Source organism: Capricornis sumatraensis, chromosome 14 (genome assembly GCF_032405125.1).
Source record: "Capricornis sumatraensis isolate serow.1 chromosome 14, serow.2, whole genome shotgun sequence".
Classification (NCBI taxonomy): Eukaryota; Metazoa; Chordata; class Mammalia; order Artiodactyla; family Bovidae; genus Capricornis; species Capricornis sumatraensis.
Window position 1 is genome coordinate 76,776,479 of NC_091082.1, and position 22,549 is coordinate 76,799,027.

General features: G+C 41.9%; 1 protein-coding gene across 1 annotated transcript in view; it reads right to left on the minus strand.

Moving 5' to 3' along the window:
• Nucleotides 1–1,569: 1,569 nt before the first annotated feature.
• The window catches only part of PROX1 (prospero homeobox 1), a 53,882-nt gene continuing 32,902 nt past the window's right edge, over nt 1,570–22,549 (minus strand). Inside the window, exon 5 of the mRNA XM_068985935.1 lies at nt 1,570–6,997. Within this exon, the coding sequence (XP_068842036.1) occupies nt 6,812–6,997 (186 nt within the window). The 3' untranslated portion in view covers nt 1,570–6,811. The remainder of the gene's footprint in view (nt 6,998–22,549) is intronic.

Consider the following 22,549-nt stretch of genomic DNA (forward strand, 5'->3'; position numbering starts at 1 on the left):
GAAGCTACAGTTTACACGAACCTCCTATCAGAAAACATTACCACCTACTGTAACTTCTTAGTGATTTAGTCAGATTATCCAATCTGATTTAAAGAAGATTGGTGTTAAGTAAGGACCAGAAGATGGAAGTCATTTCATTATATTACCGCAAATGCCTTCTCCTGTTCAAGAGCAGTTAGAAGAGAGCTGAGGGTGAGAGGTGGGGTGGGAGGAGCAGAGAGTGGGGGGAAGCATTCCTTTCTTTCTCCAATCAGGGAATAAATATTTTGGCACAGAAGGCCACAGGCATGCTCTTTGGCACAATTTAATTAGGAAGGCTGGAATTTAAATTTCTGCCATTGATAGAGAAAAGAGCTAAAAATGGAAAATACCATTACCATTTCATAGCTTTTCAGTTGGCACTGATTCTAAGCACTTCTCATGACAATAGAGTCAAAATATAAAGCTTTTTCACTGAGGGGAAGAGCAAAAGGAGATATCTCAGAAATGGAGAAGACTCAGTGTACAGTAATATGGTGGGCAGAAAGGGAGGTGCCGCTGTGAGTGACACTTAATAGGGTCATTGTCAAGTGGGCAAATGAGTTCTGATGATTCCTCAGGCTTTTGATTTGAAGATAAAGGAGACATGATTTTAAACTAAAGCAAAAGAGAAAGAAAGTTTTCCAAAGCCATATAACCAATGTTTTTAGTATGAATCATGCCACCATTCTTGTCCAAAGGAACATTTCAGAAAGGTTTTAAATCTACATTAGGATGTAGTTCTGAGTTCAACCAGAGTAGAAAGAATACAAGCTCTCACTCCCCATATTTCAAATAACATATTTGCCATTTTGTGATTTGGGGAACATCTTTCCTTGTTCTTCAAATCATGAGACATTAACAACTGAACTGCATTTATTAGATCACAACACTGTTTGAATCCAAAACTTACATTGTTTATAAATTCTGAGGGTTAAATTTAAATTTGTGAGAAGAGGTTTCAGACAGAAATCTAGCCATTTACTACAAATGTCTGAAGTAAAAAAAAGACCATTTCTATGAGTTGCGTGTAACGATCCTAGGTTTGTATGCTTAAGAATTGTAAAAAAGGAAAATTCCAGGGAATTCCCTGGCAGTTTAGTAGTTAGGCCTCCTCACTTTGGGTACCAAGGGCACAGGTTCAATCCCTGGTCAGGGAACTAATATCTTGCAAGTACATGACCAAAAATAACAAACAAAAAAATAAATTGCCCAACTGGCAGGAGGAGGAAAACGCCATAACTGATATTACAGTCACAACTAGCCTGCTGCCCTAGAATTGGACACAGGTCCAAAAACTAAGTGTCCCATGTTTAAAAGAAATCAAATGGCACTGAGCTTGTAATGTATATTTTATTTTGCACAAGCTTGCATATATACTGCACATACATTCAGTTTAAGAGGAGATGGAAGGCACACAAGGCAATTGGACTACTGTATCCTTTCAGTGGTACAAAGCAAAAGGTAAAAGTCTGCAGAGTGTACAAAAGCTTAAACACACAAAGTGAAACCCCCTTCCCACCCTCCCCCCAACACATTTTTTTTCCTGTTTTAAAATTTAGTAGCTGCCAAACTAATTTTTTTTTTACTTTTACTTTAAAATCAATTGTCTACTGCACCTTTTTATTTATTTTTTAATATGGACAGGGAGTCTCATTGTTTTTTTTATCATATCAATTAATATTACAGTACATCCTTGGTAATACAAAATTGTACACCTTCATCAAATAAATTAGGATAAATTAAACCAATAAATTATGCAAAGTCTTCAGAACAATAGACAACAACAAAAATCCACAATTGAAATTGCCTCTAGCTAAAAAAAAAAAAAAAATCAAAAATTGACTTTATCAGTTCAGTTATTGTACTATATTCAAATCAAAGGGTCTTTATTACAAAAAAAAGAGCTTAATAATGCTATTTACAACATATTGCTAAATAATATAAAGGCAGTGTTTTGTCACGGTTTATACTATATACATATGAGAAATGGCTGGGACAATATTGGGGGAAGCCAGGACCTTTGATTCTTCTGTGTATTGCTGAGACCAACCCCAAATACATTTGCTTTTCGAATTCTAATTTTGAAGTGGTAATATACAATTTAAAAATGCTTTTCCCCCCTATGGAGAGGATTCAAATATTTTAAAAAACAAAGAATGAATCCATTTTCACAAAAAAGGGCCACTCTGTTCGCCTTTTCTGCTCATGCGCATGTTTGTGCATTTTCGGGGTGTCAGTTTTGAGAGAGGGCTCAGCTGAAAAGACTCAAAGTCCAGTTGCTCCCAGATTCTGTTATATTTCTAGAAGGATACTTATAAGAAGATGCAAAGGTTAAATACCAGTTTTGATCCCAGCTCTGAAAACGAGCATTTTAGCTTTAGTCTTATAGGTGGTTTACAACCAACAGGTCTACAGAAAACAAAACTGCACTTCCTTCAATGTCACATGTAAGTGCAATACGGTAACTGCTTACTCATAGAAACCAGTTACGTTCTTTTAAGGGGAGCTTTTTGAAAACAATGCTTCTTATAATTTGCAAACACGGAGTCTGTACCAGAACGAAACATTTGTACTATTCACACCAATAAAGAGTCTATAATATACATGGCAAAGAGATTCTGCTCTGTCCTCACACGCACACGCCTTCTCTCAGGGGATTCTGTAAACCACTTTTTCTTTGATGAATTTATGATTGCTTCTGGGGAACATCCTAATTTGAAAGCCCCCAACTCTTTAGCTTTACGACTTAATATTAACCTATATGTGTATGCATGTATGTGTGTGTGGGGGGGGAGGGGGATTACATACTTACTGTCTTCATGTACACAGAAAAGAAATTTCATAAATTTACAGAAACTGCATTACCCTTGCCCTTGACATCTGATGAAAGAGACTCTTATCTTTTAAAAGTAGAGAGCAGGATTTTCAAGAATGCTTTCAACTGTCTATACAGTCACCGAAGTGTTCCTAATAAATTCAACAGATGTTGTGAGAATGTAGTTATTTATTAAAATCTCATGTCTTACGTAACAACAGCCATGAGGTTAAATATTTACATTGCTTTATAAAAGTTCCCCATTGCTTTAGTGTTTTTGTTTTGCTTTTTTTTTGTTGTTTTTAACATTTTTTAAAATGATATTCACCCACATCCCTAGCACAGCAACAATGAATTGGCAAACATAAAACACTTTAATGGAATAATACTTGGAGGCACAAAGCAAACTTCGGGAATATGTGGGTGAACATTTCCTTAAATAATTACTACATTCTACCATCTTCCACGTTGTTTTACCAGTTAAAGTGAAATGTCCTCATTAAACAGCCAGAGATACAGTAAGAATTAAATGTTTTGTTGTTGCAAATAGAACATTCTTTTGACAAAACATAACAAATGCCTAAAATAGGTCCTTAAATCTAGGTAGGAAAAGGTAAGCTTTCCACTTCACACGCATATATATATGTCTATTTTTACATGTGTGTATATGTGTGTATGTGTTTATGTTCACACATCTGCACACACATATATAGCACATGGTATGAAATATTGCTTCTATACTACTTTTCGTTAGGCTAAGAAAACACAAGATTTGCACCACAGTTACAAAAAATTGGCTTCTACAAGAATTTTCAAAACTCGAATGCTGCTCAAACAATTGAGGAAAAAATAATTTGCGGTATCAAACTGTTCTAAAAATTCTCTTCTCAAAAACGTATTCTCCCGCTTTGTTTTTAAAAAGACACAAAATATGCATAGCTATCAACGTTATGTCAAACAGCCAGAAAAAAAATCTAGTGTTTATTGCAGCTGTAGTAATTGGAAATAAAGTCAAAAAGATGAAATCGAAAGCCACAGAAGGCACAAGAACAATTGTACTTGTGGGAAAAAAGTGGGATTTTTGAAGGATTTTTAAAAATCCCCCCGCTGGTGCATTTAGGTCTAGGCACAGACTATAACCTCAAGTGTAGATGCAAAAATATTTGGGGTTAGCAGAAAATAAGTGGAAATGTGGTACTTCAACATGGACTTTAGACTTTGTTTCCCTTTGTAAACTGTCCCTAGTCCTTCACCCTCCCACCGGAGAAAGCGAACTTTCTCCCAAGTTGCCAATTTTTATGTGGTGAGAGTTGAATGAAGATTGGAAAGATGGTGATTTTAAAAAACCTGTTAAATAGGCATTTTGAGAGACAGGCTTTTGCCATTTTCCAATGCACTGGGAGGCATAAGATTTTATGGTGGTGAAAGAAAAAGAATCATCTAAAAGCAAAATGATCAAGTTCTGTTTCCAGGACAATGAGGTGAGTTTCTACTCACGCTGCAATTTCTACTCTGAAACAATTTCTATGCCTCAGTGAACATTGAGAGGATATTATTGTGGATAAGCACATCAACATTTGGTTGTGAATACACACTTTTGCTTAATTTGTCTATTTAAATTAGAAAGGCAGGGGAGAATAATACTAAAAATCTAAATATGTCTGGAATCAATACTAAATTTGCCCCAGATCAGGAAGATACTAGCAATCTGTCTTGATAGGTGAATACATTACAGTTTTGCCTTTTGCCTTGCAAATGGCAATACAATGGTGATGTGAATTCCAAGGAACAGCAAAAAGAGCCAGTTGTATACTGATGTGAACAACGAATGTCATACTCTTGGGCGTGAAGCAAGGCGAAAGAGTGTGACCACAAGTTGAGATTGCTTCTCTACTTTGTGCTGATTGGATTTTTTTTTTTTTTTTTTTTGGTTTGCATTATATTCCAATGTGATGATTATCTGAACATTTTTTTTTTCCTAAACAAGCCAGAACAAGAACATATTGGCTCCGATGGGCCTGTGTACGCTGTGTAGGAGCCTCCGAGCTGGGGGATGGGTTCAGTTGTGCAGGGAGGCTGGGGCGTGCCAGGCCTAAGCTGCTGCCCTCCGTCCACACCGTGAGAGGCTGTCTCCCCTGAATGACGCAGGCATCACAGGACCACACTGTTTAATTTAAAGTCAGCAGGTTTTAAAGCTTTGTGCTGACAATAATTGCCTTCATACATTCCTGTCCATCAGCAGAATTTATAAATGATGTTAAAATACAGCGATTGGGTCAGCTAGTCTCATGGGTCAACCGACATTCTTCAAAGTCAAATGTCATTTTTATAAAAATCAAGGAAAAAATGGTATTTATGTTATACATAATCTAAATACCAGGGTTTTCTTTTTTTTCTTTTACTGTGTCATTTTAGAAGATGTAGATCAAATTACTGAAGGGGAGGGAGGGTTCTGGAAAACACTATTAGAATAAAAAAGGAATTCTTACTGCCTCTGCACACAAAACCCATCCAAGAAAACAAGTGTGAATGCCATATGGCTTTTTAAAAGCAAGTATGGAAACGTTGTACACTTTTGAAAAACTGGAAAAAGAAAAGAGAAAGAAAAAAAGAGGAGAACCATTGAAGAAAGCATGAGATAGCAGCTAGCTTTCTTATGTGTGCTGAAATTGTGTCTTTTGGGTTAACTCCCAAACTCTCCTATTCTATACACTCTTGTCATGTTTTGGTCAGTTACTAGCTTCTGAGTTAGAAGAGACTTTATCAATTGCTTTAAAACACTGTACCTAAAATCAAAACACTTTAAATTAGACTGTCACCACTTTGAATATCCATCAGGGTAGGTAGTGTGGAAATGTATAGGAAAATAGGTCATTCTCAAATGTACTCCTCTCAGGAGGGGAAGATCCAGTCAGCTAGCAGCTGTCAACAAACTTCTAGTATAGGCAGGAACTTTATGGTCAAGTTAGGATGTCCTTTATTCCTTACCATAGAAAGGAATTCAGAAAATAGTGTTTTTCGAAAAAAAAAATTTTTTTTTTGTTAAATATTAAACAGACATGATAATTCTTCTAAAGCATATAAACAAAGTTTTGCAAAGAATAAAATTGAAACTTATGTGCCTTTTTATATCTTAAGCAAGATATACAGAAAATAATAACACATTATAGGGGTTTTCCTGTACGAAGAATGATAGGTACTCACTTACTACCAAGAAGAACCTATTGCAAAATTCTAAGAGGTGACTAGAAACCACATGAATTTCCAGTCTCACCTTGAAAAGTCAGTTTTGTATAAAATTGCTCTGCCTCCAAAAGAAACTAGTTTGGGGTGTTTGCCATTTCTCTGAGGAAAAACTTGACAGTTAGTGATCATGTTTTCTTTTTAAAATGTGGCCTTTTGGGGTACTTTTGAAAAGTGAGCTGTTGATCTGCCACCGGCATTATTTTCAAACGTGTGATAAAAAGCTACTTACTGAGTTCAAACCAAGCAAAATATTTAAGTTTATCAAGTGGTTTCATTCAGTTTTCTGACCTTCTCAGCAGTAAACACAAGAGACGCATCACTGACTGCGGAGTTGTGCTTTGTCACGGGTCTCCCTCCGCCAACCGCCATTTGCAACAAACCATGAATCCAGCAGACGCATTTTAAACAAATGCCCGTCCTTGCTAATATAGACTTTACACACGTCAACATTCTTTTTTTCCCTGATAATTAAGCCTATTTTAAGTCTCCAAATGTTAAGGGCCTTGGGCAAAAGTAAACTAAAGGCGGCAGGAAAAGAATCATCCCCGTTGCAATTGAAAACAGAAGAAAATGAGAGAAAGACGATGGAGGAGGAATTACCAGCTGATTTCATAACATATCCATGCCTCCCATACACACATATATGAAATCAAAATCTAGACACGGATAACGTGGAAATACAAAGGGGACTGCTACTATTCATACATTCGAAAAGAGTTGTTGAAATTTCTACTCATGAAGCAGCTCTTGTAGGCAGTTTGGGGATTTGAAAATCTCAGGGACTTCACTATCCAGCTTGCAGATGACCTTGTATATGGCCTTCTTCCAGGAAGGATCAACATCTTTGCCTGCGATAATGGCATTGAAAAACTCGCGTAATGTGATCTGCGCAACTTCCAGGAATCTCTCTGGAACCTGCTGATACAAGGAGACAATGGCATTAATAAAGTTTTCAGTTTCAAGTCTCCAGTTCTTCAAAGGAAATTGAGCTAAGGTCTTTCTTTCAGAAAGGGGCTTACAGGGCACCTGTATTTTCTAAAAATGGCCGACCCCTATTCTCTTATGTAAAGTTGTTATATATAGTAGCATTGTAATGTGGGGTTGACAGCTTTGTAGAGTTTTAGAAAAAGACTTATGCAAAGGATACATGCAGACCTATTGAAAAACTTGGATTCCATTGTGAATATTTGAGTAGAAAAATGGAGACATACTGTTGGGACTCCTCACTTCATTAAAGAGGTGTATTCCAGAATCAGTTCTCTACCTTATCTTTCAGAATTTGAATCATTTTTCCATTAGGAAAACAAAATGTCTTCTCAGAAGTAGACTAATAATTGGCCTTTGATATAAACTAAACCCACGCTACAAATGAAGAAAATTAAAACCTTAGTTTCCTGCTTGTATTAGAGGACTGTCGACTCTGTTGCTAAATTGTATACTAAAATATTCCGCACTATAAAGGACAGGTATACCTCCTTTCACTGCACTTTGTTTTGCTTTATTATAGGTCACAGATAGTGAGTTTTTTTATGAATTGCAGGTTTGTGGCAACCCTGTGTGAAGCAAGCCTACCGGCACCATTTTTTCCAATGATAACTGCTCACTTCACATGTCTGTGTCACACTTTGGTAATTCTCGAAATGTTTCGAACTTTTCGCTCTCGTTATCTGTGATCAGTGATTTTTGATGTTACTACTGCCAAAAGACTACAACTCAAGGCTCAGATGATGGCTAGCATTGTTAGCAATTAAGTATATTTAATGAAGGTCTATACTTTCTTTAGACATAATGGTGTTGCACACTTAATAGAGTACAATATGGTATAAATATAACTTTTAAATACACTGGAAAATTAAAGAAAACATCATGTGACTTGCTGTATTGCAACACTTGGTAGTCTGGAATGGAACCTGCAATACCTCTGAGGTATGCCTCTATGCTGTGGACAAAAAAAAAAGAGTAAGATGATGATATTAATACTGAGTCCCAAAATACAAAAGTGTTAGTTGCTCGGTCGTGTCTCACTCTGTGACTCCACAGACTGTAGCCTACCAGGTTCCTCTGTCCATGGAATTCTCCAGACAAGAATCCTGGAGTAGGTTGCCATTCCCTTCTGCAGGGGATCTTCCTGACCCAGGGATCGAACCTAGGTCTCCTACACTGCAGGCAGATTCTACCATCTGAGCCATCAGGGAAGCCCAAAATATAAAACATGTACCAAATCCTAAAATCCTACATCAGAAAATACTTTACCTTGAGATGAGAATTTCTCCATAAGAGAGTGATTTATGCAGTTGATAGTAATACTACTCCACATTTTTGGACTGCTTATTATGTGTCAGGTACTGTGTTATATACTGAATGTGAACTGTATCATTCAGTTTCCCCAACATCTCTGTGGTTATTAACCCCATTTTACAGTAAGAAAATGGAGGCTCAGAGAGAATAAGGGAATTGTTCAAAGTCACTGTAGTTCAAGATAAACATTCTCCAAATATACTGTTCAGAAAATCTATTTGTTAATTCTTTCCTACCACAGCAATGAATATATGTGTGTGTTTTCTGTGCATGTGCTTATGAGTTGTTTATTAGTAGTTGTTTAATAGTCTGAGCTCTTGTCTAGGGAAAGGAATAGCTACTGACGTACTTATTTAGTAATCTTTGTAAGTTACATGGTAAAGCAGGACCTATCACTCCTACAATGAAACAGGATTCACAGAATCATTCCAGATACTTATAATTTTCCAAGTACACACTGACACTTTGTAGTTTTCCTTTAGTGGGGGAACTTACACATGAATAATGTTTTACTTTTACAGTAAGTGCAGACATTTGAGGAAGTGAAAGCACTGCAGCTGCACGTGTAGACGGATCTGTCTACACCTAGACAAGAGGTGAGAGATTTTTATCTTGGCTCAGACCTGCTGCTCACCAAAGTAACAGAGAGGGGTTGTCATTTTGAACATATTTGATCCCATTCTCCCCACCTTTTCTCGCTTTGTGCAGTGGACCTTTTTATAATGATAGTAACTGTTAAAGAAAATGAAAATGATACCAGACAAACCTGTCTGAGACATTTGGAGTTGGACAAAGAAGTTCAGTGCTTCCTATGGCAAGTCACTTGTCCTTTGAAAGAAATCTAATGATGCTCCAGAAGAAAAAGAGCCCCAATCTGGGGCTGACTGGATTCTAGAAAAAGTGAAAATGTTGAGAAGCTTCTCCCAAAATATATATATAGGCTAGTTTCTCAGGACATAGTTCCAACCACTGCCTGGGAAATAATGGAAATACCACCTTGCTCCCCAGGGCTTTCCTAATGGCTCAAGCGGTAAAGAATCTGCCTCAAGTGCAAGAGATGCTGGTTCGATCTCTGGGTCGGGAAGATCCCCTGGAAGAGGAAATGGCAACCTAATGTAGTGTTGGCAACCCACTCCAGTATTCTGGCCTGGAGAATCCCATGGACAGAGGAGCCTGGCAAGCTACAGTTCATGGGGTCACAAAGAGTAGATATCACTGAGCATGCACGTAGCACCTTGCCCTCCATAAATGTGCAAACCCATATACTCCAAAGGCCATTCCCTGATGAGAATTCAACTGAACTCTGATGACCTCCCCAATCTCCCGCACATACACGTGTATTTGTGGGATGGGGAGGGCATGGAGTGGCAATCAGCCCTCCCACTCACCTTCTACCAAATAAAAAGTCATTAAGCAGCCTTTCTGAGTACTCTCCTGTCTTCCCCAAAGATGATCCTTCAAATTGTGTCAAATGGGCGTTATTGAGAGAGGGATTATGGCTGGAGACGAGTTACACAGTGCAACTACTCACTCTAACTACAGGGTTTGGGAGCTGTTAGCCAAATGCTACAGAAACATAATCAGAGGCATTTATTAAAAGAAACATTTCAAGAAGTGTGGTTTCCCTGGCCATTGGCAACAGACCCACGATGAGGATCTATGGTCCTTGAACACTCGAGGATGCAGCCTGGCCTGGCGGAGAGTTCTGGGGACAGAGGTATGGCAGGGGCGCCAGATGAAGCCTATCCACTCCCAGGACCCCCAGGAGATCTGGAAACCAGGGCCAAGGGAATAGGGATGATGTTTAAGACAGTCAGAGGAGGGGGATGCATCTAGAAAAGCGTCAGTCTTGGAGGAGGGAAGAAGTGCAGTTCTGAGGGTTTGCCTGAGAACAGATCAAAGAAATTTCTTTGGGGAGTGTGCACAGCCTCCATTCTGTTATTTTCTCTTTTTTTTTAATGTTTAAAAATGTATCATTTTTATTTCTTGGCCATGCCACACAGCATGTGGGATGTCAGTTCCCTAAGCAGGGATCAAACCCACCCGCTTGCACTGGAAGGTAGAGTCTTAACCACTGGACCACCAGGGAGATCCCACCCTGTTATTTCTTATCATCGGCCATGCTGGTTACTGATTTTTAGTGGGTTTTGTCCTTTTATAAGGACTTCCCAGGTCGCACTAGTGGTAAAGAACCCACCTGTGCTAAGGCAGGAGACGTAAGAGAATAAGAGATGCTGGTTTGATCCCTGGGTCGGGAAGATCCCCTGGAGGAGGGCCTGGTAACCACTCCAGTATTCTTGCCTGGAGAATCCCATGGACAGAGAAGCCTGGTGGGCTACAGTCCCTAGGGTCGCAAAGAGTCCGACGTGACTGAAGCAACTTGGCACACACGCACGCATCCTGTTTCAAACATTCATTTCTTTTGGCAATACTCTTGGGCTGTCCTTTAACAACTTGCGCATTTGTGTCTTGATGTCATTTAGCTTTTCACCTACTTACATCTAGTTGTAGTGGATTTATCATTAGATGTCTTTTGAGAGCTTTCCTGGCTTCCATTCTGTGTTTTCCTCACAACGCTACACAGGGTTTTGTTGCATCGTCTTTGATAAACAGCTCAAAACGAGACCCTGCCTCCTGCTTTGCCCCACATTGCTCTAGAATCACACCTTACCTTCCGACTAAATACTTAAAAAAGGAATTTTAAAATAATGATAAAAAAAATAGACTTTAAAGACTTGAAATAGATCTCAGAGCTCATTTTATAGATGAAGAAAGTATGAGATTCTATGGGATGAAGAAATTATGAGATGAAGAGACTCATGTGAAATAACCGATTCAGGTCTATTGCCATTAAACCCTGCTGGCTCCTTTTAAATGCATTTTCAGTAATTCCTACTTATACGAGGCATCAAAACCTTGACAAGCTGTGGATTTGTGGCTTAGAAAAACCACAGAAGAGCTAGTAACTTCAAAATAAGTGGGAATGACACAAAAGATTCCCAAGAGGAGACTCAGGTTATTGGTTTATGTTTGGGAAGGGATGAATTCTTTGAGAACAAATGAAATGGTTTGCTAATTTTGTGCTTAATTTGAGGCAATACTCATGCAACGGATTGGGCTAGATAAAAGAAAGTTATAACGAGATCCTCTACTGCTAGAGCAATTAATCTTTTTTTTGGTGGCTCCACAGAGGTAATTGATGGGTAGCAACTGATCTGAAAGAGTGCCAAGGAATTCCATCCACAGGTAGAAATATTGCCCATGAAAGAGACCCTTACCTCTCTGCCAGAAAAGTCTCCCCAACTCCATTTAACAGAGTAAGGAGGGTGGGGGGGGAGACTCCTTTCTGATGTTCTGAGCGAGCGTCTTAAGAATTCAGGGTTATGAGACTGGTCTTGTCCATGTTTTTTCAGTACCTCTTCACACCTAATGGATTTCCAATCACTAATAAACATCTGCAGAAAATCCCTTAGTGACAAGTAATCCCTTATCTAGGTTTCTTTTAATAGAACCCAACAATCTGCAGAATGAACCCTAGAGTATCTCTTCAGCATCAGGTGGCAACAGTCAATCAAGTCCCTGGAATGCAAGACAATGCCGGCCGCTGGGAGGGGGAGGGAAGGCCATGCCTTTGGACATGCCACAGGGGAAAAACAAAAGGCTTCCAAAGTCTCTGGCTGGGACTCTGAGGCTATTGTGGGAGCTGCGGTGCTGAGTGTTCTTCAGGAGAGGCGAGTGGAAACTTTGCTTTGATAAAAGGCATCCCAATATAGGAACCTCACCCCAAATGGTCTTGCCTCTCCTTGTCTTGACATCTGGAGGAGAATATAATTGTGAGGAGGTACTTGAGCAGACTCATACATTTCAAGGGGGCTGACTCTCAGCGTCCACCTATTTCATCACCACTGTTTGTTCTTGAGTCTCCTCAGAGCAAACGAGGGCCTTGTGGGCTTAGATGAAATGGGAGAAGTGGGAGGATGTTTCCAGGTCTGCTCAGGGGTGCCTGGGTTGTCACACACTCACACACACACACACACACACACACACACACACACACACGGTGCGTTGGGTGGGTGCTTATTTTGCTGTTCTTTTTTTTATCAGAATGAGTGGCAAAGACACATTTTCCCCCCCGTCTTCCTCCTCCTCTTCCCAGTTGCTTTACCTTCAAGGATGATTTGTTTTATTAAACTGGCTGTCCCTAGCCTCTGCAGTACATAATAAAAGCCTGACATAGCAGGCTGCCTGCCTTCTGCGTCCTGCAGACGCTCATCATAAGTGTCAGGACATACCAAGGTTAGCGGTCACTGCAAGTGTGCTCGCTGGCCCAAACCTTGCCAAACGCTCTTGGCAGCTGAATGAATGTCAGAGAGAATAGAAGGGGAATTACAAAGGTTAAAAAGAAGACAGTCTCTCCTATTTTCTGGAGACAGGGCAGCTGATTTTTCACACCTCTGAAACGGCCACAGGCTCATCCATCGGCCTCTTTTTGGGGATCTAAACCTTGCCCCTTGCACAGCTCCCTGTGGCTCTCTTACAATCCTCCATCCCCTTTAAAACCTGGTCCACTGGCCTCATTTCATCAGTGGGATGATGTCTGCAGAAATGGACAGAAAATAAACCAGGCATAGACCTCGCTCCCTAGCTCCTCTCCCCAGTAACCAAAGGCTCACATGGCTTCTCAAGCTTATTAATCAAGAGATGACAATCTTATCAAGATGGATCCTCTTTTCAGTTCATCCTTGAAATGATTGTTTTTTTCAAACTTCAGTGAAGAAATGGTAAAGGAAATCTACATATGGGCAGAAGTGGCCAACTGCTGGGAAAGTAAAATCTTGGTTTACTGTTTTGGTGAATTAGTTCTGTGTGTGGGTTTACTTTCTTCTTGCTCCTTCATTTAAAAAATACTATAAAAGGGCAATAAAGTGCTGACTGTAGGAAGACAATGTCAAGGAGAAAAGGGTACTGGTATTTTGGATACTCTTCACTGCTCGCCTTGGAGAGAGAGTTATTCTTGTCACAAACCCTTTTGTCTGCGTCTGCTGACGGCTCGCCTGTAGCCAGCAGCATACTTTAACTGTTTTGTCACCTCCTAACATCACATGCGTCAGCTGTTGGGCTTTTGTTACGGGTATTGTAGAACTAATCCGCTGTGGCTGGTCTACTGTGCAGTAAATAAAACAGAAACGGGCTTCTCAGACAATTCTGCATGAATATTTCAGATGGCTTTTACAACTCCGATTCACAAAATCAAATAAATAAATAACTCCCACAGTTTCCCCCTCAGCCTCTCCCCCACACACAGAAACAAAACCCCTCAAACTCGACCCAGGTGCCTCCAAGTCAACTGCATTGAGGGCCCTGCCTTGAGCCTTCAAGCAATTGTTTGAGTGAAGTTGAAAGAGTAGAGCTCTCTCAACATCAACACCAGGGTGTTTATAATTATTATTAGACTTAAACCCATCTGATTCCAAAAACTGGCTAAGTGGCTCTGAAAATCTCAAGAGCTCCTTCTCTCCTTGGGATTTCTTTTAAAAAGAAATGTCATGTCATCAGAAATATATAGTTAGAGTTGCCCTATCAAACTGCTTTTATTGTTTCCACTTGCATTTTCCTCCCTTCCACTCATCTGAAAAGGGTCAAAGGAAGATGCTCGTGCCTCTAATTCATCCTAAGAGCCTTTCCAAAATGTTTAACCTGTATAGGAACACAAAAGGAGAAGCAAACTTTGGGCTGGAGTTTTTTGAAACTGAATTGATATTGCGAGTTCTCTTAAGGGATAAATAATGTACTAATCATACACAGCGAGGCATTTTTCTGGATGACTTTGGAGAAGTTAAAAAGGGCATTTGTATGGGGCTGTCTGTGCATGCTCATGTCTGCACGCATGCGTACACACATGCACACACACCCCTAGATCTTAGGAAAGGAGACAAAGTTGAGGTACTTTCCCGAGCATTCATTCACCCTGGTGTGCACGTGATTCCTCTAAACAAACTCTCTCGTCCCTGCTGTTTGTTCAGTAAATATTGATCAAGGAGAGACATAGTTCCTGACGGCAGTGGCACAAGCTGGGGACTTAGACTGTAGACAGAGTGGACTCAAATGGATAAACTCTGATGCCTTACTAACCCCTTATTGAGATTATCCAATGAAAAGGCAAAAACAGATACGTTATTGCTGTTCCTCTCCTCCGTCTCACTCTCACTGAATTTTCCTGCCTGAGGTAGAAGAGGGGAATCTCAGAGCTATGAAAGATGGTGACAAGATATCGTGGCTAGGGATCTCCCTTCACAGTCACACACACGCTTACTTTGTGTGTACTAGCCAGGAACTAACTGGCCCTTCAGAAGGGCAGAAAGGATGCTTCCCAGAGGGAACCATGGGATTGTGTCCTAAAGCCCTCTCATCAGGCTGATGGATCCAGTGGGAAAACAAGCATGAATGTGCTTTGGAAAGTGTAAAGCAGTTTCCAAAAGTAAGGCGGTGGTTTGAACCTCAAGGACAAGCCCACTTTCTGGGAGACAGTTCACTGCGATTCATATATGTGTGCAAAGCAGTGTTCTGAGAGATGCTCTGAGGAGGTTCACGTGGGAGATTTTATCAACTGAGTCAACATGCTGAGAAAAGTTGCTTTGTGTTTCCTAAGTTTTATTTCCATCACGTCATGATTCTGATGCGAATCTTGTCAGGGGCTGAATAGTCAAATACATTTCCCTTGGGAAAGCTGGTTTTACAGTCACATCTAGAGGCTAGGTTTTGTGTTTTAGGGACAGAGCACCCCAGTCAAAGAGTAAGGTGTTTTGAAGCGTTCCTGGAGAGAGTGACACAGTAGCACATAACTACAATATGTAAATCAGATGGCCAATGAGGATTTGCTGTATGACTCAGGGAGCTCACGCTGCTGCTCTGTCACAAGCTAGAGGGGTGGGATGGGGTGAGAGGTGGGAGGGAGGTTCAAGAGAGAGAGGACACGGCTATACCGATGGCCCACTCATGTTCATGTACGGCAGAGGCCAACACAATATTGTGAAGCAATTATCCTTCAATTAAAAGTAAATAAATTTACTAAAAAAAAAAGAGCTTCCACCAAATGGTGACAGGGCTGTTCTCACAACAGAGGCTGCCCGCACCTCTGTTGGGAAGGATGGATTTTTCAGGGAGCAGTGGCTACAGAAGTGTTTGCCCACATGACACCAAATGAGGCTGAGGAAGACTCTGTAGCCACAGCTGAGCTTTGAACGAAAGTCTCTGCCTCTGATGCTCCAGGTAGATTCAGCATTCAGGGACCTCACGGGATCAGGTTAGTATGATGCCCACGAAGTGGCTCAGCCAGTAAAGAATCTGCCTGCGATGCAGGAGAGCTGGGTTCAATCCTTGAATCGGGAAGATCCCCTGGAGAAGGGCATGGCAACCCACTCCAGTATTCTTGCCTGGAGAATCCCTTGGACAGAGGAGTCTGGAGGGTTATAGTCCATGGGGTCTCAAAGAGTCAGACACGACTGAGCGGCTGACACTTTCACTTTCTTTCACAGGATTTGGCTAGTGTGATGCCCACAAAGTTTTAGGCATATGAGTGGGCTCACCTCCCTCCCACTTACATGTTTTGCTACTTGAATATGTGAAGACTAAATGCTTATAGGAAGTGGCTAGAGTTCAAGGCTGTCCTTAAAACAAAACAACCAAAAAAAAAAAAAAAAACCTCCCCCCACCATGTTTCCTCGGTCTAAGCAAAGGAACACATGGCAGTAACAGTCTGTATCATTTTTTTTTATAAACCTTCAAAAGAACAATGTTCTCTTGAGCAAAATTCAGTAGCATTCTGTAAACATTAATTTAAGGAAATCAATAGCCTCAGTGAGCTAAAGCCATATTGCAAGATAAACTGGCCAGAGTGCCACTTTGTCAAATAGATTTTCGTTTTCTCGGCCTGATAAAGACAGTTTCAAAACGGGGCAAACGTGTTGCAACCAAGGTTTGAAAAGTATGTGGCCTTCAAACAGTCTGCTCGTTTCTCCTACAAAGCTGGATAAACAGACTTTAAAAATGATAAGATGGTTCAGAATTGATCTGGCTCTCAAATTTTACACGGGGTAGATTTTTTTGGTTGTCTCACAGGAAAAGAGAAAAACAAAATATCACACGCGTGGTCAGAATAGAAAATACAAGTACTTGGGAGAAGGGGATAAACTGTCTCTAGAGAAAGAGCTCTGGGGGGAGTGTCCATTGATTCTTGTCTTTGAAAAAAAAAAAAAAAAAAACAGAAGGGAAGAAAGAAATCTTTATTCATGCTGACCTGATAGGCAAACAGACCTTCCTGCCAAAATCCAAAAGCCAAAATCTCTAGTGGGTATGGGATTAGAGGTTTGAGCTGTTGGAAGCTGTTTCTTCTGTGAGTACCACCCAACGTCAAGTCAACGTGCGAGGGAGGGGCTGGGGGCCAAGCCCTGGGAGAGGGCTGGGGAAGGACCTTGAGACAGCAAGATCCACGCTGCAGCCTCAAGGGTCCTCCCAGCCAGCCTGCAGGAGGTGCAGGGAAGATCAGGAAAAGGGGCGAAAGGAAAGCCTGTGTCTCGTCTGCCACCGTGGCAGGGACCTGCTCTGAGCTTGTGGGAATACACTTCCAAGTGAACCTGCTGGCCAACCCTCAATGCCCGACCAGTCCTTATAAATGCTGACAGAGTGGTGTCCGGATAGGATATGGTTGACATGGTCCATTGGCGGGAATGTAGCAAAAAGGACGTAACAGTCCCACGGAAGCTGCAAGGTGGGAGGTTGAGGATTTACCTTGAGTGGACAGTGGAACACCACGGGAAAGGATGTCAGGCAGGGGACTCTGGTCTTCGGTGTGGCGGTGTGGGCCTGGCCATCAACCCTCACGTGGACTTCCCTCAGCAGCCCAAAGGAAGTGCCAAGGCTGCCCTGAGGGGTTTCTTTGTTTCCTCATTTGAATTTGAATCATTTACCTTTGAAGGGGCTTCCCTGGTGGCTCAGATGGTAAAGAATCTGCCTGCAGTGCAGGAGACCCGGGGTTCAATTCCTGGGTTAGGAAGATCCCCTGGAGAAGGGAATGGCAACCCACTCCAGGATTCTTGCTTGCCTGGAAAGAGTGGATATTTGGAAAATAGAACTGTATTTGGAATATTCAGAGAAGTAAATTCCTACACCTTTCAGATGCTGATAATTGATAGAGCATAATCGATAATTGATAGGGGCTGGAATCGAGCATTTTGAATAGTTGTGACTTTCACAATAACAGAAGAGACTGTCTTCACTTCCATGCTACCTGTTAATAATTTGTGTATACACTTTAAGCTATGTAAACATTCCACTGGCTACTTTGCCTATCAAGATAAATAAAACCATTTCTCCCACAGCCCCAGAAAAGGAAGTACTAGCTTGCTAGGAACAGAAGGACACATGCCTTTATAATAAACTCTATGAGGCTGTCAAAACTATGTTGTAGGCCTGAAATCTGGTTCACCAAATGTGCCTAAAGTGGCCAGTGTACTTGTTCATGCTTGGAGGTCTTGGCATTGTATGTATTAAGAAATATAATAATTGTCATGTTACTTGCTATAATGAGTTTAATTTTTCTTCTCTCCCAAACTCTACACATGTCCAAAGAGTGACTCCAAGTTTAAATAAGCATTAATCAAAACAAAACAAAAACAAAATCAGAGGAAAAAAAAAACATCAAAAACTAAAATCTAGTATTTTCTCCCATCCCTCCATCCCCGAGAAACTATGAAAATACTCTCCCATCTTAAAAACAAGGGCAAGCTCTCTGATGGAATTACTCATCTAGTAGGTTGTTCGGTAAGATTTGGACCAAGACTTTGCATCAAAGAATCATAGTTCTGGAACTTCAGAAGGAGAAAGGATCTGAGAGTTCATCTTCTACCAAAGACAGAAAAAGCCTCGGACAGGGGTCGGAAAACTCCTTCTGTAAGGGGTCGGACAGTAAATGCACAGGCTTTATGGGCTGGGTTTGGTTTCTGTTGCATATTGTCCTTCTTTTCACAACCTTTACAAATGTAAAAACCATTCTTAGCAAGGGCCATAAAAAAACAGACTCAGTGCCAGATCGGCCCTGCGAGCCAGAGTGTGCCAACCCCTGCTCTCAGCCAAACTTAAGAGCTAGCCACTTTTCTGAAGGCCTAAAGCTCTTTCATTCTCCTCTAATCCCGTGTCCCTCACTGGGTCAGCGCACTAGTTGTTCCTGCGAGGGTAGCTGGGATCGACTAACTCAGATTCAACCTGGATTGTCACACCACTCCTCAGATGTGAGTAAGGCTGCACATGTCTATGGGAATAGTTCTTGGACCACACACAGAGATGCCAAGGACCAGGTGGCTCTCCGTCTTGCCCTGCTTTGACAAGGAGCTTTTCATTAGGCACTTCCCTGCCAGCAAATATTCAAATGTACTAAATGGAGGACTCCATCTCTCCTTCGTGATGCAGGTAATGAATCAACTTCGATGGAAAAATAAGCATTAGATAGCCGCTCTGCAGCCTTCACTAACTTCAAGTCACCCCACGAATTTTGTGCCAACCGTGTCAGAGTTCAAGACAGGCTGATAGCGCCTCAAGTTTAACTTTTTGCTACCATTACTGGGTGAGGCAGTGGAATGAATAGGGCCAAGCCTGGTGCCCTTCTTGGATGGGAGATTATTCAAAAACAACAGGGCATCAGCTCTTCAATATTACACGGAGGGAAGCTGGGGCACAGATAATCCGCAGTTACTCCTGTTTCGTTGGAGAATGCATTACGTGATTGTTTTCTGCAGAGATTTACCTCCATAATTAAGCTGTGCCCAGGCGAACATGAAAACCAGTCTGTGTGCCCTTTATTCGTGGGGATGGAGTAATAAGAGTGAGAAGCCCGAGGAGAAATGGGGTTGAGGAGATGGGGTTGAGGCAGGACAAAGAACAGCACGGAGCAGAGTGAGCAGGAGAGAAGGTGCAGGCAGATGCAGACGCTATGTGAACAGAACCCAGGTTCCGGGAGCCTCCGCTTCTCTGCTGACAACTGCTGATGTGTCCCAGTAACATCTAGGTGGTTTGGGACAAGGACTGGGGTGAAAGGCACAAAAGTCAGGAAAATTCCGCTTTGTAGTCTAGGGAATTCTATGGGTTTCTCCTCCACGATTACCCTTTGTATTCACAAAGCTAAGTCAGCTAGGAGTTCGTGAAAGGCTTTGACATTCCTTTTTCAAGAAAGGTAAACAGCTCAGAAAGACAGAAAAGTCAATTTCAGAAGGCTATCCACTGGGAGACTTTTGGAAGTCCTCTAGTAAACTACCAAAACCTCTTGAGGTAATGTTTCTGGTGAGAAGACTTAGGATGCTGTTGAGGGAAGCTCAGGACTCTACAGACAGATTCTTTTGTACACTTTCAGGTCACTTAAGCTGATAAATCTCTGGGAATTCCCTGGTGGTCCAGCGGTTAGGACTCCGCGTTTTCACTGCCAAGGACACGAGTTCAATCCTTGGCCAGGGAACTAAGATCCAGCAAGCCAAGCCAAGTAGTGCAGCCGGAAACACAGACACACACAGACACACACACACACACACACACACACACACACACACACATAAATCTTTGAAAAATACACTATATTGAAGGAAATGCAGTGGCCTTGAAACTATCCCCTACTTCTGCTTCTGATCATGCCTCTGCCTACACCCTTACTCAAACTCCCACACATTCGTTCCCAGTAGATATATTACCTTTTACTTAATTCATTTTTAGGACCAGATTTTATTTTCGACTGTTACTACTGCTGCTGCTGCTGCTGCTGCTGCGTTGCTTCAGTCATGTCCGACTCTGTGCGACCCCAGAGACGGCAGCCCACCAGGCTCCCCCATCCCTGGGATTCTCCAGGCAAGAACACTGGAGTGGGTTGCCATTTCCTTCTCCAATGCATGAAAGGGAAAAGTGAAAGTGACGTCGCTCAGTCGTGTCTGACTCTTAGCGACCCCATTGACTGCAGCCCACCAGACTCCCCCGCCCATGGGATTCTCCAGGCAAGAGTACTGGAGTGGGGCGCCATTGCCTTCTCCGTTCGACTGTTAAGGTAGCCTTAAAAAAAAAACAGAGGCTGAGTATAATTACCATGAGAAAGATGGAAAAAACAAATCCAAAAGGCCAGTGTGAGGATTTGATACTCCCAACCACAAACCTGGGCTTCCCTGGTGGCTCAGCTGGTAAAGAATCTGCCTGCAATGCGGGAGACCTGGGTTTGATCCCTGGGTTGGGAAGATCCCCTGGAGAAGGGAAAGGCTCCCCTCCCCATTCCAGTATTCCATGGACTGTATAGTCCATGGGGTCACAAAGAGTCGAACACGACTGAGCAACTTTCACTTCACTCACAGCCACAAACTCAGACATACAGAACTCCAGTGGAAAAGACTTTTATGATCGATTTATGATCATCTGGGATATGCTTAAAGGAAAGGGTGATGTTGCTTTTGCAACAACTACCAACCAAGCCTCAGAGTGAAGGTAGCTATGGCATCTAAAACAATCAACTCTGTCCTGAAAGAGGGGAGATGTTGGATATGCTACAAAAATTAACACATATTACACAGGCTGGCTGTTTGGGTTGAATTGTGGCCTTGATGGAATGTGTGTGGGGACAGGTATACAGGCTCTCTGTTTTCATTTGTTCAGATCCATATCATCTCCTAAAAACCCCACAGGCATGAGGGCTTCATGGATGAATGTCCTCACTGTTTGGCTGCCGTAGCCAACACAACGAAGTGAGCAGCACATATAATGGCAATAAATTGTCTATAAATTTGAAAAATTCATCACTCTAATCCCAGCAAGGGAGTTGCCATGCCTCCAAGGACACGGTTGAAAGATCTGCAAAGAGGTCCTCGGGAGAACACTAAACTGGGCGCCCTGGAGAGTTTTACTGAGATAATGAGGCTGCAGCAGGGTGGAAGCGGCTCCACGTGGACACCATCTGTATTCCCAGGGGCTCCACAGTCACTGTTTAAAGCTTTGCATCATGCGCAGGACTTGTGTAGAGAAAACAGAATGTCTTCTATTCTAGAACTGCAGAATTTCAGAGCTAGAACACAGCTCTGTCTTTAATCTTATCACTTTACAGGTGAACAAAGTGGAGCCCAATGAGGCAGGTGCCGCCAGGGGCAGACCCCCCCAACCTGGGGCCCCTTCCACCTTACCCTCTCATCTCATTAGTGCCCTTCTCATCTGGAACCCATGACTCCAGATTCCCAGAGCTCCTGCAGGCTGCTGTCACCTTTATGGCCAAACTTGGGGCAGAAGGAATCCCTTTCTCTTTTCAAAACCAATGTTGCATGACTCCCTGTCCCAATTCTAAGGACAATTCCCTGTTTGCTCTTCTGTTTTGTGTGTTTTCCTGTTTAGGGTAGGCAGGAAATGCTGCAGTCGTTGGGTTACTGATCGCCGCGACAAGGTAACTTTTCTTTGGCTTGCTAATGAATGAAAGCAAGTGCTTATACAGCACTTACTTTCTGCTAATATATTAGTGGACATTCATTTGATTCTCACACCAACTTTGTGAGGTAGGCACTATCATTTCCCCTGTTTTATAGATGAGGACACTGAGGCAGGCACAGAGAGGATAAGACACTTGCCAAGGTTTCACTGCTAAAAAGAATCAGTGCTGAGGTTTGATCCCAGGGACTGGTTCCAGACTCTAGGCTCTTAAGTTCCACTATTATGAGTCCAGGACCTCTGACACTGAGGGCTTCCCTGGTGGCTCAGATGGTAAAGGATCCACCTACAATGCAGGACACCTGGGTCCGATCCCCGGGTCGGGAAGATCCCCTGGAGGAGGGTATGGCAACCCACTCCGGTATTCTTGCCTGGGAAATCCCATAGACAGAGAAGGCTGGTGGACTACGGTCCATGGGGTCCCAAAGAGACATGACCGAGCAACTAACACTTACACTTTCATAGACATGGAAAAGACTTCCCCAAAGGAATTCCCTTTTAAGATCTCAAGGTGATGCTTTTATAAATAAAAGTAAACCTTCTTGTAAGGGAACATTTTGTTTCCTGCTTGAGAATAATATAGAGACCAGAGCTTTCTTGCCTTAGTGGTCATTTTTAGACACCCATGCTCAAGGCTAAGGCTGTGTCTTCATGATGTCAAACACTCCAGTACTTTAC